Source organism: Centruroides sculpturatus, unplaced genomic scaffold (assembly GCF_000671375.1).
Source record: "Centruroides sculpturatus isolate CEXI.00-Female unplaced genomic scaffold, Cexi_2.0 scaffold125, whole genome shotgun sequence".
Taxonomy (NCBI): domain Eukaryota; kingdom Metazoa; phylum Arthropoda; class Arachnida; order Scorpiones; family Buthidae; genus Centruroides; species Centruroides sculpturatus.
Window position 1 is genome coordinate 305,013 of NW_019384337.1, and position 15,996 is coordinate 321,008.

The following is a 15,996-nucleotide window of genomic DNA, read 5'->3' on the forward strand; positions in this document are numbered from 1 at the left end:
TGAGGACATGAAAGATTAAAAGTGAGAATGAATTCTTTTGCTTCTACTTGTGAATGGAATATAGTATTATTTATTTATTCACTGATTCTCTAGTAAACATCTTTAAGCCAATCTTTGTTTAAAATACATTTTAAACTTAGCTTAAAATGTTTTAACTTAAATGATCAATTATTATTAATAGTGCTTAATCCTGACATCTCAACTAAGCAAGTCTTCTTGATATGACAATAAATTATGATGCACTGCACTGGGAAATAGTAAACAATGTACACACAACGAATAACCAGTGTGGAATAATAAAAAACAAAAACTATTGCAAATGTTTTCCAACTCCTTCTGAGTTCTGCTTCAGGCACTATAATGGCTACTAGATGAAATGTTGTTAACAACATAAAAAGCTTTCTTGAAAGAAAAATATAAATTCAACAATACTCATCTATGCTGTTGATATGGAAAAATTGAATGTCTTATTCTAGTGATGGATGCAAAAGGTTCTCATAAAGGGGCAATTTAATTTTAATATATATTTTGCTACTTGAAAGATTCACAAAAACACTAGGAAGATAACCATATTCAAAAGAATTAAAAATTTTACTGATGGAGTAATGAAATCTTCTGTGGAATTAATTTTAATTTCATAAGGAATCTAAGCGAGATTATATTTTCTTATACTATGAGCCTACGCTCCATAAACTCTTTTCAAAAATAGCTACAAACTTAAAATGCAAAGTTGCTTATACCTGGTGCCAGTCTTTAAGCTATTAGCCATCATGAAAGAAAGTAAATATATAAAGAGTGCTCAGAATATAGTACTGCTAACAAAGATTTAATATATAACTGATGTATGTGGGTTCTAAATTTACCTATAAATTGTTGGCATTTAGGATTAAAGAACACACCTATGATATCAAAAATAAGAAACATGTGACTTCTCTAGCTCAATTTGCATCACAACCTGAAATAATACCATGTTGATCTGAAGGTAGACTTTTAAGAAATATATTTGACACAGTGAAAGTTAAAACAACTGAAAACATCAAAAATCTACAAACAAGAATGTATCAGAGGCTGCAATAATAATAAGGATAAGTTAAATTTCCCACAATCTCGGCAGGTTATGCTGAGTTTATATAAGGAATCCTAATATGGTGTAATTTTTAATATCTGAATATACTTTGTTATATTTATATTATCTAACTTTAAGAACATCTAGAAAATAACTAGAATTTATTATTGGCTGAATGTTTGAAATTTTAGAATTATAGTTCTACTGAGCTTCCTTACATTCAAAAATATTTAAACTAACCAAAACCAATAATATTTGAACATCATGCTTACGGCATTCTATCTTATTCTTTCATCTGAAGAGGCTAAAAATATTTGTCTTTGAATACCTTTTGTGCTGGAAGTTGTATGATAAGTGAAAATTTGTTCTTATATAAAGGTTCCAGCTTCTGTGCTATTTATATGAACTATGGCTATGCTGTCTGGAATTTACAGGAATTAATTTGTTTTTATTTTTGTAATTTATTATTAATTCCCTCTATTATAAATTTGAGATTAGAATGGATGAAGAAGCACTTCAGATTCCTGGATGAAGAAGCACTTCAGAAATACTTTCAGTATTTATATGCTAATAGCATAAATTTGAGTTAAACAAACAAACTTAGTTATTATCATATAGTGTGTATTTATTGTTTATTATAGTATTATAAATCAACATTTAAATTGTTATATCATCCATTAATGAGTACTTGGACTCAAAGTATTTTTTTATTGTACTAGTTTTTTAATATCCTCTCAACCATTACAAATTGGTTGGGAGGATGCAAATCAGGAAATGACTGCATTTTGTAATCTATATATATATATAATCAAGACGGGTTGATGATAATAATAAGCACAGAGCATAAAAGGTTAGGAGTTGAAAGTTGAAATTTGGTACACAGTTAGGGTACGTCACAAGAACACACACTAAGAAGGGATTTTTCAAAATCCCCCTGCGGGGAGAGGGACAGGATTAAGGCTTCAACAATGGAAGTGTTAAGAGAAAGCTACATGCAAGATTTACAGGCGCAGATGTGGTTTTTTGCGTTTTTGCAGGAAATCGAACATATTTTTAGACCCATCTATTTTCATCTATTTTTAGACACATCTAAAAATTTTCTAATTAGTCTGTAAATAGGGGGACCTAATTCATGCATTCTGTGAAAATGGGTAAGATTAGCTGTAATGTAATAATCTAAATCTTCTCTATCATTACTTTTTGCCCAAGCAACACTGGGCTTATCAGCTAGTTCTGAATAAAACAGTCATTGCACTGTTTTAAAATACATTGGTTAATTTCTTTCCTAGATTTGAGAATACTTTTTAATAATAAAATAATTAAAATATATAAGATATTACTACCATAAGAAGAGTTACACGTGCTCATATAATGCCTGTCACTCAGCCAAAATAGAGCCATCTCCTAATAATTAACTGTTGATATTTCAATCCATTCAAGATATTTGACACAGGCAAGGTCATCAGAATGGTGTAAGAAACATACATTATCAAATTCAACCTAAATATAGTTATCAGCTGTGAAACTAACCAGCGCAATGGTGAAAGGCCCTTTTGAATTGTGTACTGATGTTCTTTAATACTCATGTTCAAGCATCTAATCATGGCACCAATATATTAATTTCTTATATTTTGTAATTGATTTGTCCATCAATCCACTAAAGTTGCTTATGCACACATTCACAATGATTTCAATTTTTAAATTTATAGTTGTATTATATTTTTATAATATTCATTCAATTCTATTTAAGTTTTTTCTAACCTGAAGATGATAATTTAAAACAGAAGAAAATGTTTGTTTTGTTTAAAATATATCCATTTTTGCTGGTTATTGGTGTCTAGGTGTACATATTACTACATTATACCAGTATTCTGGTAGTGACTGTGTAAATAAATGACAACATGAACTTGCACAAATTACATTTTGATAAACTTTTTTTTACAAACAAAAAATTGTTTTGTAAATTATGTCACTGAAGATAACAGGCAAAAATTATGGTAAATATTTTAATTTAAATAATTAAATAGCAATGATATTATCAAGATAATTATATTTATTAAATCAATAAATGTTATGATTTAACTTATTACAGTACAGCCTTTTACTACTACTTTTCATTATAATATTTTATAATTTTTACCTCCTTCTGGTGTATCAAGATATGCAACTGATTCTTGTCCCCATCCTAAAGCATTTCTTCCTGCAAGACGAAAGACATAACGAGCACCACGATCTAAAAGGAATTATATTTATACATGCAGAGTTATATAATATAGCAATTTGAAATTTGTAAATATATTTAATTAATTTATATATTCTGTTTATAAATTATTTATTATAAACATAATAAAAATCTAATGAATAAATGATATTAAATTTTAAAATCATATTCAGAAAGAAGAAAAAAAGTTGTTCGATTTCATTTTTGCTTTTTGATTTCTTGAGTGAATCTATTACACTAGTTTTTGACACAAAATGCTATTTATTTATTTGACTTACCTAAATTCTGAACAATTGTTGTATGATCCAATGGATTTATTTCCAATTCTTCCATATGAATACCATCAGTTCGTCCATAACTTAATCTGTAGCTCAGCAATTGACCATAGATATGAATAGGGCGTGTCCACTGAATCTGAACTTGAAGATGAGGTTCTTCCTGCATTAACTGAATGCTAAAATCGGGTTTAGTTGGTACTAAATAAGAAAAAAAATTAAGTACAGAAATTAATTTTAATGAAACAAATTGAACTTTTAATTATATCTAATTTCAAAATAATTATTATTTAAAAAATTATATTATTTTCTGTTCTCATTCAAGTATAAGGTTCGTTTTCAAGTATTGTTATTATAATCATATTACCTATTAATCATTATTCACATTATTATTAAGAAGTCTTATTATATTGAGAATTTTATCTATACTAATATTATAAAGAGGTAATGTTTGTAACTTTGTATGTAGGGGTAATCTCCGAAACTACTCATTCAATTTCAAAAATTCTTTCACCAATATTTAGAATGGAACTTCAGGGTAGACATAGGCTGTATATTATTCTGTTAAACATTCATATAAATTAAAAGGTATCATCTAGGGCAGGGGTCGGAATTAGCGGCTCCTTGCATAGACGTTTGCGGCTCTTCGGAAATAAACTCCAATTTCATCTCACCTCATTTCACCGCAGCCTTATAACTTATGAGTTTATGAGATAGAGCTGCCGAACAAACTTCGACTTGTTCTCCGTCCGCACATGACCACACTCGCGTTGATCAATATGAGTCGCATAAGAGTGGTAGCATTTGAAGCATATCTATATATATATAACCCATTGAACGCGTGTCCGTCCATTCGTGTAACGTTATGCCGAAAACGGCCACTAGAGGCGCCTCTGTCGTGTGTCGTATTTTGCACATTTAAATTAATATGAGGCTCTCTGGTACTTTTGTTATCCTGTTTTCATGACAATTTGGCTCTTCTCACTTGACAAACTGCCGACCCCTGATCTAGGGTTAAGGCTTTTATGTCCAACAGATGGCGCTACTAGTATGATAACCTAAGCTTGCTTTTCTGTGAGGATGAACTAAAGCAGATCATCTTCTATCTATCTATATAAATAAAAATGTAATGTTCGTTTCTTCCTACCAATTCCTTTGAAATTTTGACACAACGCTGCATTCGAATACACACGTTTTTATATAATATACATGTTGAAATTCCCCCCACTGGGGGGAGATGGACAGGAATAAGGCTTACCGTAAAGAACTCTGCTTCTGTTTATATTATTTTAGATGCAGTTTTTGCATTTTTGATTGCATTTTAATAGGGTACGTCAAGAGAACATACACTAAGAATGGATTTTTCGAAAAATTCCCCTCCACGGGGAAAGTGTTATACATTTATAATAGATACACTTGGAGCCACAACAACACGTGGCGGAGTCTGCTAGTATAGAATAATTTTAAAACCTAATAAAATTTACAACATGTTTACAACATAAATATTCTTAATATAATATTAAAATTGTGTGTAAAAATGTCAAAAATTAAAAAACATTAATTTTCAATAGCTAATAGCCAATTAAATCTGTAATACCTAATTTTTTCATATATTAGTTTATGAACTGTAATTTAAAATTTTATAATGCAATTAAAATTATTCAACCTAATACTTACCACCCCCTAATGTTTTCACTGTTTTCGCTCTGCTACGTGTCCCATCTCCTTTTCTTGTAACAGCTGCAACTTGTACTGAATATTCAGTATCAGGTTGTAAGTTTGTTACATTATATTCTTCTGCATCTTCTTCGGCCACATCGTATCTTATTGGTTCATTTATCAAATCGCCTTCTTTATTCATTTCTTGTACATGAATCTGATATCCACGAATTAAACCATTACGATCTCTATTGGCAGGAGGTTTCCAACGTACACTAATTGCAGTACTATTAATTGGTGTGACTTTAATTTGCTTGGGTTCACCGGGAACTAAAAAAATTAAATATTTCTCATTAATCAATTAATAATAACCTTAATCTTAAATGTGAAGAAAATTTCATAATTTGTATATCAAGTAATTTTAAACATGTAAGCTACAAAAGCAAAACACAATATATGTTCAATTGTTATCTCTTTTAACTGAATATCTTCAAATTAAATACACAAAAAATCAAAAATCTAGCAGTTTATAACCTTAATTTTTAAAAATGACCAAAAGTATTTTTTTATTTAGAAAGTAAAAATTAAGGTTATAAACTGCTAGATTTTTGATTTTTTGTGTGTGTTTAATTTAGCAAAATGTGTTCTTTTTCAAAATTATATTATTAATTTTTACATAAATTGTCATTGAAAGTGAACTACAAAAATTTCCAATTAAGTTTTTTGTAGTTCATTTTATTCCATTGAATCATAAAAAAATAACCTAAAATTTTCTATGACTTACTTTTGGAATTTTTTTATTATGTATGTATTTAAACATAGAATGTTTAAATAGTTGCATATTTGTATATTATGAAAGAAAAACCATATTAATATCATTAATAGAAAAATAAATAAAAAATTATTAAAACTGAAACTTAGGACGTAGATATGTCCTCGAAGTTTCAGTTTCCTATTTTCATTAGAAGTGGATGAAATTTGAGGAAACATACAAAGCAAGTTAAATAAAAGCATTTAAAAATAATTGAGTACTTGTGATGAAAATGATCATCAAATGAATTTGAAAAAGAATTTTAATTTTCTGTGTCTATACAGTGAGAGAAATTATTAACATGTTCATTATTTTCTAAATATGGGTTCAACCATTTCAGGCTTGGATATTAAGTTTTATTTCATTTTAATATGGACAACAAGAATTTATAACTGAAACAAGCTTTTGTTTATTTACTTCATATTTATTCAAATAATTCACTTAAATAATTTAATATTACATTCTAAATTTTAAAAATTTTATATGAATTTAAAATACTTATAATTTTAATTCTATGAATTTTGATTTCCACTATAGAGTTTTACACCTATATATTTTCATATTGAGTGTACATCAGAATAAAGAATGGTGTTGCAACATATAATTGGATTTCATTCATATACATGAAATATATTATTTTATAGTATATGATAATATAAAAGCCCTGACTACATTAACTACATGACTATCTACATTATTTAACATGCTAAATAAGAATTCAAGGCAAGACAAAAATTATAGAAATTTGAAGAAAGACATCTGAATATGCTAATTTTGTGTTTTTATTTATAATATTAAAAATAAAAATATATCAATATTTATATTGTTTTTCATGTAGTGGATACTTCTGATATTCTGGTGAGATTTGCCAATAATTATTTGGCTGAATTTAAAGACACAGATTCTATGTATAAATATAATAAGCGGTATTTGGATATTTTTAATGAGTGAGTTTTGGTGACTTATTTAAATACGGAAAGACCATTTCATGTTATACAGATGGTTCTTCATGTACGTTGTAATATGTTAGAGAGTATGACAGCCTTGTGTTTGGATTATTGTGAATTTTCCATTCCTGTATTAATTTTGATGATTTCCACTTGCCAACATTGCTTGAAAAAAGTTTTATTCTTAAAAAAAAGTTGTAAAAGAAAAAGATTGGTAATTGAAGTTATAAGCAAAAAAAATCAGACAAATGCCAAACACAGTGAACATATAGACAACATCCTTGAAAAACAGATGGTTGAGAGCTTTGAGTAATAAAAGTACAAATATGATAAATATAAAAAATTTACCTATACAAGATTAAAATTATATTTAAGGGAAAAAAATACCATACTTATGTAAACGTGATGCATTAAAAAGTGAAGATGGTTAAAAAATAAAGAGATATCTTGTTTTTACAAATAGCTTTGTATACTAAGAAGTCAAGATATAAAAAGTTCTCACAAAATCTTTCATATAATATTTGGCTCTATAGTAAAAAGATTGATGTTATGTACTCAAATGGTGCAACAATCTATATAAACATGAGAAATTTCTTGTATATTTAGTCAAAATATATTATTTTACTTTTTAATATCTGAAAACCCTAATCTTGCTCTTTCAAAGTTGCCAGAATCAGTATGTGGTAGATGACATATTTTATTAAGTAAAAGATACTTTTGATAGAGCTTTGGAACATTATAAGTTAAAGAAAGAGCAGCTGAAGACCATACTAGAAGACAGTAATCTATGATTGATTGGAACTTTGTAAAAAGATTATTTCTTCACCTTCAGCTATTGATGCAGTTTTATATTTCATGTTGCCAATATTTATTTGTTATTTTACTGGGAAATCATAATTAAATTACAGCTATTTAATGCTGTTTATAGAAATATATAGCAGTTCAAATCAATCAAATTTGTTATGGTGATATTTCAAGACAAGTAGATGATGTCTCTATAAAAAAAAACTTTGCAGCAAAACTCACTACTATGGCAATTTTGGCACTGAAAGTAACAAAAATTTTATCTGTATAACACAATCATGCAATACAGAGACCTTAGCAATTCGGGATAACCTGTCTAATTTGGTTCCCATTTCTAAAGGTCTAAAATCTGAAGGAAATGATTAATTGTGATTATAGCAATCATAACTGATCCTCTGTGATGCTTCTCATAAGCTGTCTTTCAAGGCTGCCAAATATACATGTTCTCAACAAACCATGCTTTTTGTGTGTCCCACAACCAAATACTACACTAATTAAAATCTGGAAAATGAGATGGCCAGGGTATAGAAATACACAACTAATCAGTGAAATGTTGTCACAGAAACTGCTGTACACAGCATCTGATATGTGGAAGTGGTCTATCTTGCATGAAAGTGCATGTGACAATCCACAGTTCACTCAATGCATTGTGGATGTTGCTTGTTGCAGATGGAGTATAATAAAAGTGTTGATCTCAGTATCTCTGAGCTATCACAGAGCATATCAAAGGCCCACTGGGGCTAAACTTCTTCAGAGAAGAATGATCCAAAGATAAATGTGGTGGTGAATCCACTCCAGATTATAAGTTTAGGTAAGTGCAGTGGAATCTGAGGGTTTTCCATGCCCAACAGCAACAGTTATGGATATTCACAGCTCCACTGAGATGAAAATGTACCTTATTGCTCCCAAAAATAATCCATTGCTACAACACATCATTTCCATTCTGGCAAAGAAAGTCAATAAAAAGATCAACCAAGTTTCCCTGTCAGTGGTAAGTAACTTCTGCTAATTCAATCGAAACAATGGATTAATTCAATGGATTCTTTCAAATCCACAAAAAAGAAACTAACCTTAATCTTCAGTTGATAGTTTAAAATTCTATACACTAAAGATGGCCTTGAAAAGGCTAAAAACATTTTGGAATTTTTAAACTATCCACTGAAAGTTACGGTTAGNACACAAGTTCTCCATCTACTTCAATATCAATTTTTAAAAATTTCATAATAGATTTTAATCCATGAAAGTCTTTTTAGTTCCTAATATAATTCATAATTTAAAAACTTATTCAAATACATAAGAGAGAACAAAAAAAAAAAAAACCTATTATTATATACACCATTTTACATACTGAATTGTTATTAAATCATAAATAAATGTGTAAAAAGTATTATATTGTTATATTACAAGGCACACGCTGCTTATTTTTCTTAAAAAAATTTTTCTGCAGATATTAATTAAATAATATTTGATTAAATTAAATTGAGAATAACAAAAATTGTAAAGAATGAAGAAATGTTATTTTATTTTAGCTATCTTCCTGATTTCAAATATTAAAATTTAATGTTCTGCTATTCAGAAAATTTACTTCATCAAGTGAAGAATAAAAGCAATTTGTCTTCATGCTGTTATCATAAAAGAAAGAGAGAAAATAAAAAATTAACATTAGAAATTAAAAAATAAATGATAATAATGTGCTTTTTTTATTCATGTTTACTTATAAGTAAGCCATTGTTTTCTCCATTACTCATATATTTTGATTTTGCATTTATGACAAAAATGTCAAATAAGTTTATTTAGTTCGTTCTGTATATTATATTAAGTTGATTTTAGCTGAAGACAAAGTATATAGACGGTCATTATCATCAAGATTCTTTTTAGAATACTGATATATAGTGTAATGACGATTTTTTCTCTGAGGATTTGGCATTTGAAATATCTTTTATAGTAAGCTCATTATTTTCAACATGAACTTTATTAATGAAATATTGTATTTCTACTACATAAGTTTTCTTGATTATCTGACTAAGATTCTTAAGAGTATGAACAAAAGATGTAATTAGTGAAGAATGTTATAGACATATTCTGAATCTGTTAAACAACTAGCTATATATTGGCATATAGTTATGCATTCCAATATATATAATGCAAGAATGTAACCAGAAATTTTGGAGTGTGAATCACCTGCATCACTGATGGTTTGCATACAATTAGCACTCATATGTGAGCTACTGTAAAAATGCAATAACCCAAGACCACTATTATCACATTATTATGCAAGGAGCTGCATATTGTAGCTTCATTCAGGATCAACTACTTATAACTTTTTTTAACACTGTTTACTTTTAAACTTGGACCAGCAGTAGAGACTGACAGACAGTGGGGGGCAGAAGATGTTACCACTTGTGATTATATCCCTGATAAAACATATTTGTATATCATATACTATTACCAGTATAATATACATTATAAAGGCTGTACTAACTGGAATGCAAAGTGATGCACTACCCCAGGATTCCATGTCTGAAAAGGCAGCACAATTTAGTCATCTACTTTTTTCCTTTTTTAACATTTTATACAATATGTATAAAATATACATACATGTATGTATTTAATGTACAGTACTTTATGTATAATGCGTAAAAATAAAATTGGATAATTATTATTAATATATAATTTCAATTATCTTGCATAAATTGCTAAAAGTAGTTAGATATTCCAGATAAAAAATTTATCACACTAGGGCAGCAATTTATCTTTGTGTGGCCCAAAGTATATGTCAACATATAAACACAAAAAATGTGCTACATAAATTATTGATTGAATTATACATTTTTTATAATTAAAATGAAAACTACTTTGAGAATAAAAGCAATTTTATAGACGAAAGAATTATTTTTGATCACAGCTGAATCATATTTAGATATTATATATTTTGTCATTATAATCACTGGTACTATATATTCATGCATATAATGCATGGGTTATCTGTTTGAAAGACAATTTAAAAGAAGATGCAGGTTATTGGATGAAATGAGTTTAAATTTCAATCATGAACACTTGCCTCTGGAGCAGTGACTGCTCCCGTATGTTTGAGATATATGGTGGGGCAGATTATGTAAAGATTTTATTTTTGTTCTAGACATTTTCTGCAGATATATGTCATTGCAGATTACTGCCATAGGTTATACACATATGAAAATAGAATAGTTATTATCATGAATTAGGTATTTAAGTATAAAATAAAGTATCTTCATTTTCTTTCTCTTTTGTATTTTTTTGGTTATCATTTCTGGCTAAGCAGAAAGAAATTTTATTCAATAATATAAATAGTATAATAATTAATATAGTTATCTAATAAAATTATATCACTATATTTATTATACTATTTATTATATATTTTTGAAGCAATGTAAAATGCATTAGAATTTTTCAACCACATTTGCAATAAATATTTTGCAACAAATTCTATAATGAATTATACAATAATTTTTGTTAATTCACTAAAAATAATCTAAATAGTCAAAAATAAAAGATAATAAAATAAACATTTTTATTTTAAAAAAAGTAATATTTTAACAAAATGAAAGAAATTTATAAGCTTTTTCCATTTTTTTTTAAGGTAAATTCTCTTAAAAATGAAAAAAATTTTTTGAAGAAACATTGTTATTGTTTTCTGATGCCTGAAAATGGCAAAAAGAAGACAATTTAGTTTCTTCACATTTTTTTTTAATTTAAAAAAAACTGTCAGCCATTTTTATTAAAATTCTCTTGAAAATTGAATTAAAATTATTTAAAAAATGTTAAAATGAGTTATATATTGACTTAAGAACAGAGCTGTTTGCTATTTTTCCTATTTACTAGTTTGCCTACTTTTATATTTGAAAAGATAACACTGAATATTGTATAGTAAAAGTTTATTTTTCCATACTTTTTATTCTTCTAAAATAATTTTTTTATAATATTCAATAAAATTAAATAGATTTTTTTAAATAGAATATAATTTAATGAACATATTAAAATATTTGAAACTGATATTCAATAAAATATATTTAATAAATAAGCATAATTTAAGAAGTCAAGGGTTTATGTTTTTAGTAAGGATGCACCAATAAGCAAAATGACCGCTTACCAATTAATTGGCCACGCATTATCAGCCCATACTGATTAATCGGCTGATTAGCGTTAATAGTTAAATAATATTATGTTTATTATCGCTTGAAATTATGTATTCTTAATAAAAATAATTTTTAATATGCAGCTATTTTTTTTCTTTTTCAGATTCATGTATTAAATTAGAATGATAAATTATAATAAATTATTATTTTGAAAAACTTTTCAATTTTAATTATTAGCCAAATCCAAACTCCTCAAACCCTTCCAGTATTGCTTGGAAATTTTTTAAGAAAGGTAAAAACGAAAAGTTTTCCAAGTGCAATTTATGCTAGGCTTCTACATTGAGGTGGAAAAAATATAAAACTTTTACCATCACAAACATGATAAATCATCTCAAAAATGTCATCATGAAAACTTTTTAAAAGAAACTGGAAAGATGAAAAGAGAAAGTTCTGAAACCAAAGAAGCTGGGTGTTCATCAGTAACAACAGAAACTCATATCCAAAGACAAGTTACTTTAACTCAATTAATAGAGAAGAAAAAATTGTGGGATATAAATGATCAATGATCCAAAGAAGTTCATTATTTGATTGGAGAAATGGTAAGTGTAGATATATAACTATACTCTGTTGTGTCCGATTTAAGCTTTCAAATATTACTAAAAAAAACAGTTCCTAAATACAATATTCCAGTGGTTCCCAACTAGTTTTTCCTGCGTACCACTTCAAGAAAGAGCTCAAACTCGCGTACCCCTTATAGCAGAAATTCATATTAATCCACACTATTATTATAAATTCGAAGGTAATTCTGTCTGTCTGTCTGTTAATTATTCACATCTAAACCACTGAACAGGTTTTAATAAAATTTGGCACAGAGATAGCTTACATGCTGGAGATGGACATAGACTACATTTTACTGCGAGAAAATATCTTACTCCTACGAGAAAATTCGATATAATGCGGGCGAAGCTGTGGATAGACAGCTAGTGATAAATAGAATAATTTTTTTTACATTTATTACCTTTAAAATACAATTCTAATAATAATGAAAATAACATAAGATTATTTAATTTTAATGGGACAAATGTGCACGATTTTCTTTGCACAACTTTGCAAAATCTGGTTGCTTTTTGATCAGCTTTAGTCTCGAGTCATCTTCGAGTACAAGTCGGTGACGATATTTAGTTTTCATGTTTGTCACGGTCGAAAATCCGCTCTCGCAGAAGTATGTTGTGCAAAATGGTAGTAAATATTTTATTGCCGCTTTGCTGACAAGAAGATAATGATAATTGTACAATTAACACAAATTGTGTTAATTGTACAATTTTTGTTTCTTGCGTAAGAATTTCATTTAGGTATTGTCACAAATGCATTTTTTGATGAAATTTCGCGATTATTTTTAGTTATAAATAAACGAATTTGTGCATTCGACATCATTTTGTAAATTGCTGAATTTTTGATGGTCCATCCATTATTTTTTTTATTGCTTCATCTCATGCATTTAAATTTTAAATCGACCGATTTTAGATTTCCGCATGTACCCCTTCACGCAATTTCGCGTACCCCTGGGGGCAGTGGCGGCCTTAGGGGGTGGCGAGCAGGGCAATCGCCCGGGGCCTCGCTCTTGGAGGGGCCTCGCGCAACAACCAAGTAGAAAAAAGTTGATATTTAAAACTTTTTATTTTATCCTTGGCTATTAGTTATAACAATAAAATAAATTTAATTTGTAGTACAGTATATATTAATATTAATAAGTGCCTACTATTTCAATTCACATACTTTGCAAAGGGCCTTGCAAAGTTCTGCCGCCCAGGGCCTCGCAAAGATCTGCCGCCCAGAGCCTCGCAATGGATAAGGCCGCCGCTGCCTGGGGTACGCGTACCACTAATTGGGAACCACTGCAATATTCCAAGCAGAAAATATTTATCTGAAAATATCATCCCTGATATATTTCAAAAAGTTCAGTCAAAAATTCAGAAAGCTATTAATGATGCAAATATACAGTGGAACCTCGGTATACGACCTTAATCCGTTCCTGGTGTTTGGACTTATACCGAATAGGACGTATACCAAACCAACCTTTCCCATTAGAAGTAATGTAAAAATGATTAATCCGTTCTCATGTAAAAAAAAAATGACTGGCTTTAAACACCTCGCTTTCCTCGCTAGTTCCTGCTTGATTTTTCATGAGATCAGCATATATCCATTTAGCTTTCTCGCAAATAATTTCTTCCGATACGCTGTCGCCAGCGCACTGTTTTTCAGTTATCCAAAGCAAAAGCAATTTCTCAACACGATCTAATGTCTTCGATCTCTGTTTAGAAATTGATTTAACTCCTTTCCCAACATTAGCAAATTTAATAATGTCTTTATTTTTCACGATTGTCGATATCGTCGTTCTTGAAATACAGAATGCAACAGTTAAATCTCGAACACTCATGCCACCTTCATATTTCTCAACAATCTCTTTTTTCAGTTCCATTGGCATTTTTTATTTTTCTGTTGCCTTTTTGCAATTCATGATTAATAAAAACAATTAAATGTTACTTACAAATTAAAATCAGAAGAAAGACTAGACCAGATTAGACGTTCGCGGTGCCACGGTTTATAACAAAGTTATAAACCGCGGCACCGCGAACGTCTAATCTGGTCTAGTACACCGATAGTGCTACTTGTTCATAGATGGCGCTTATAATTGAATTAAGTCGTATACCGAACAAAAGTCGTATACCGAGCAAAATTTGTTTCGTCCAAACAGGACGTATTCCGAATTGGACGTATTCTAAAGCAGACGTATACCGAGGTTCCACTGTATTTCTTTAACTGCTGATATTTAAATAGCAACTACAAACAATTCTCCTTTTTTAAGTGCAACAGCCCACAGGTAGCTGAAGGATGATTTTCAGCAAGAAAGAGCTGTTTTGCAAATTGTTCCCTCTGAAGGTTCCCACACAGCTACATGAATCAGTGAACAGATAAACATTGTTCTTGAACAGTACAAGTTGACAAGTGATAAGATATTCTTAGTACTTGAACAGTTCCATAGCAAATATGGTAGCTGGAATCAGGAATTGCAACTTAGAGGCATTATCTTGCTTTATACATACACCACAGCTGACACTAAACAAATGCATATTTTCTCGACAAGATGTGAAAACTATAATCACAGTTAATAGAAATATTGTCGCACATTTTAATCATTTTGCTGTAGCTGTAAGCAAATTGGAAGATTTGCAAGACAAGTTAGATTTGCTGAAACAAATTAATTCAAGATGTTCCTACTTGCTGGAATTCTACATACTACATGTTGCAAAGAAACTTGGAACAGCAAAAAACCTGTCACATATGCTATAGATAATAAAATTCCTACGTTTGAGCCTATATCAGTGGTCTCACGTTGAAAAAATTGTTCTACTTTTAAAACCATTCGAAGAAATTACGGTGGAAGCCAGCAAACGAGAAACCACCTCATTTTCAATAATTCCCACAATTGAGACTCTGAAATTATTCTTATCAAAAGCAAAGAGCAGTAGTTCCTTTAATGGCATTAATACACAATAGAAGGACTAGAAAATTCAATAAAAAAAAAATTTTCAGCATATGTAGAAAACAAGTCTTTATGCTTGTCATCTTTATTAGATCCAAGATTCAAAATAAAATTTATAAAAAAGGATATGGTAGAGGAAATAAAAAGATGGACAATTAATAGCTTAAAAGATATTGATAATTCAAAATCTCAAGAATTAAATTCTGAAGTTTCTACTTTTGGAGATGATCAAGATGGAAAAGAATCTCTTAAGTTTTTCTAATTTATTTTTGATGAATTAACTTCCGATAAACAAAAGAACGAAGAAGAGAATGTTTTTAAAAAGAAAGAAAAAACAAAACAAACGAACAATTGAAAATGGTGAAATTTTTATGTTTTTGCATTACAATTTAAGGATTTTACAGTTTGAATATTAAATTTTTATTTGTTTTATATGTTTAAAGTTTAAACTTCAATAAAAGAGATAGTTTTAAATAGGTTATATTATACCTTATAATATGTATTGATAAAAGGAATAATTTGAATAAAAAAATTTTTTTTAATATTCAGTTTGT

The 15,996-nt window shown here is 28.8% G+C and overlaps 1 protein-coding gene across 11 annotated transcripts in view; it reads right to left on the reverse strand.

Moving 5' to 3' along the window:
* Positions 1-15,996, reverse strand: part of LOC111632500 (tyrosine-protein phosphatase Lar-like) — a 395,822-nt gene that overhangs the window by 65,067 nt on the left and 314,759 nt on the right. For all 11 annotated transcript variants that reach the window (XM_023377009.1, XM_023376993.1, XM_023376968.1 and 8 more), the window contains 3 exons: positions 5,240-5,551; positions 3,566-3,763; positions 3,207-3,299 (listed from right to left, as the gene is read on the reverse strand). In XM_023377009.1, the coding sequence (XP_023232777.1) occupies positions 3,207-3,299; positions 3,566-3,763; positions 5,240-5,551 (603 nt within the window). The remainder of the gene's footprint in view (positions 1-3,206; positions 3,300-3,565; positions 3,764-5,239; positions 5,552-15,996) is intronic.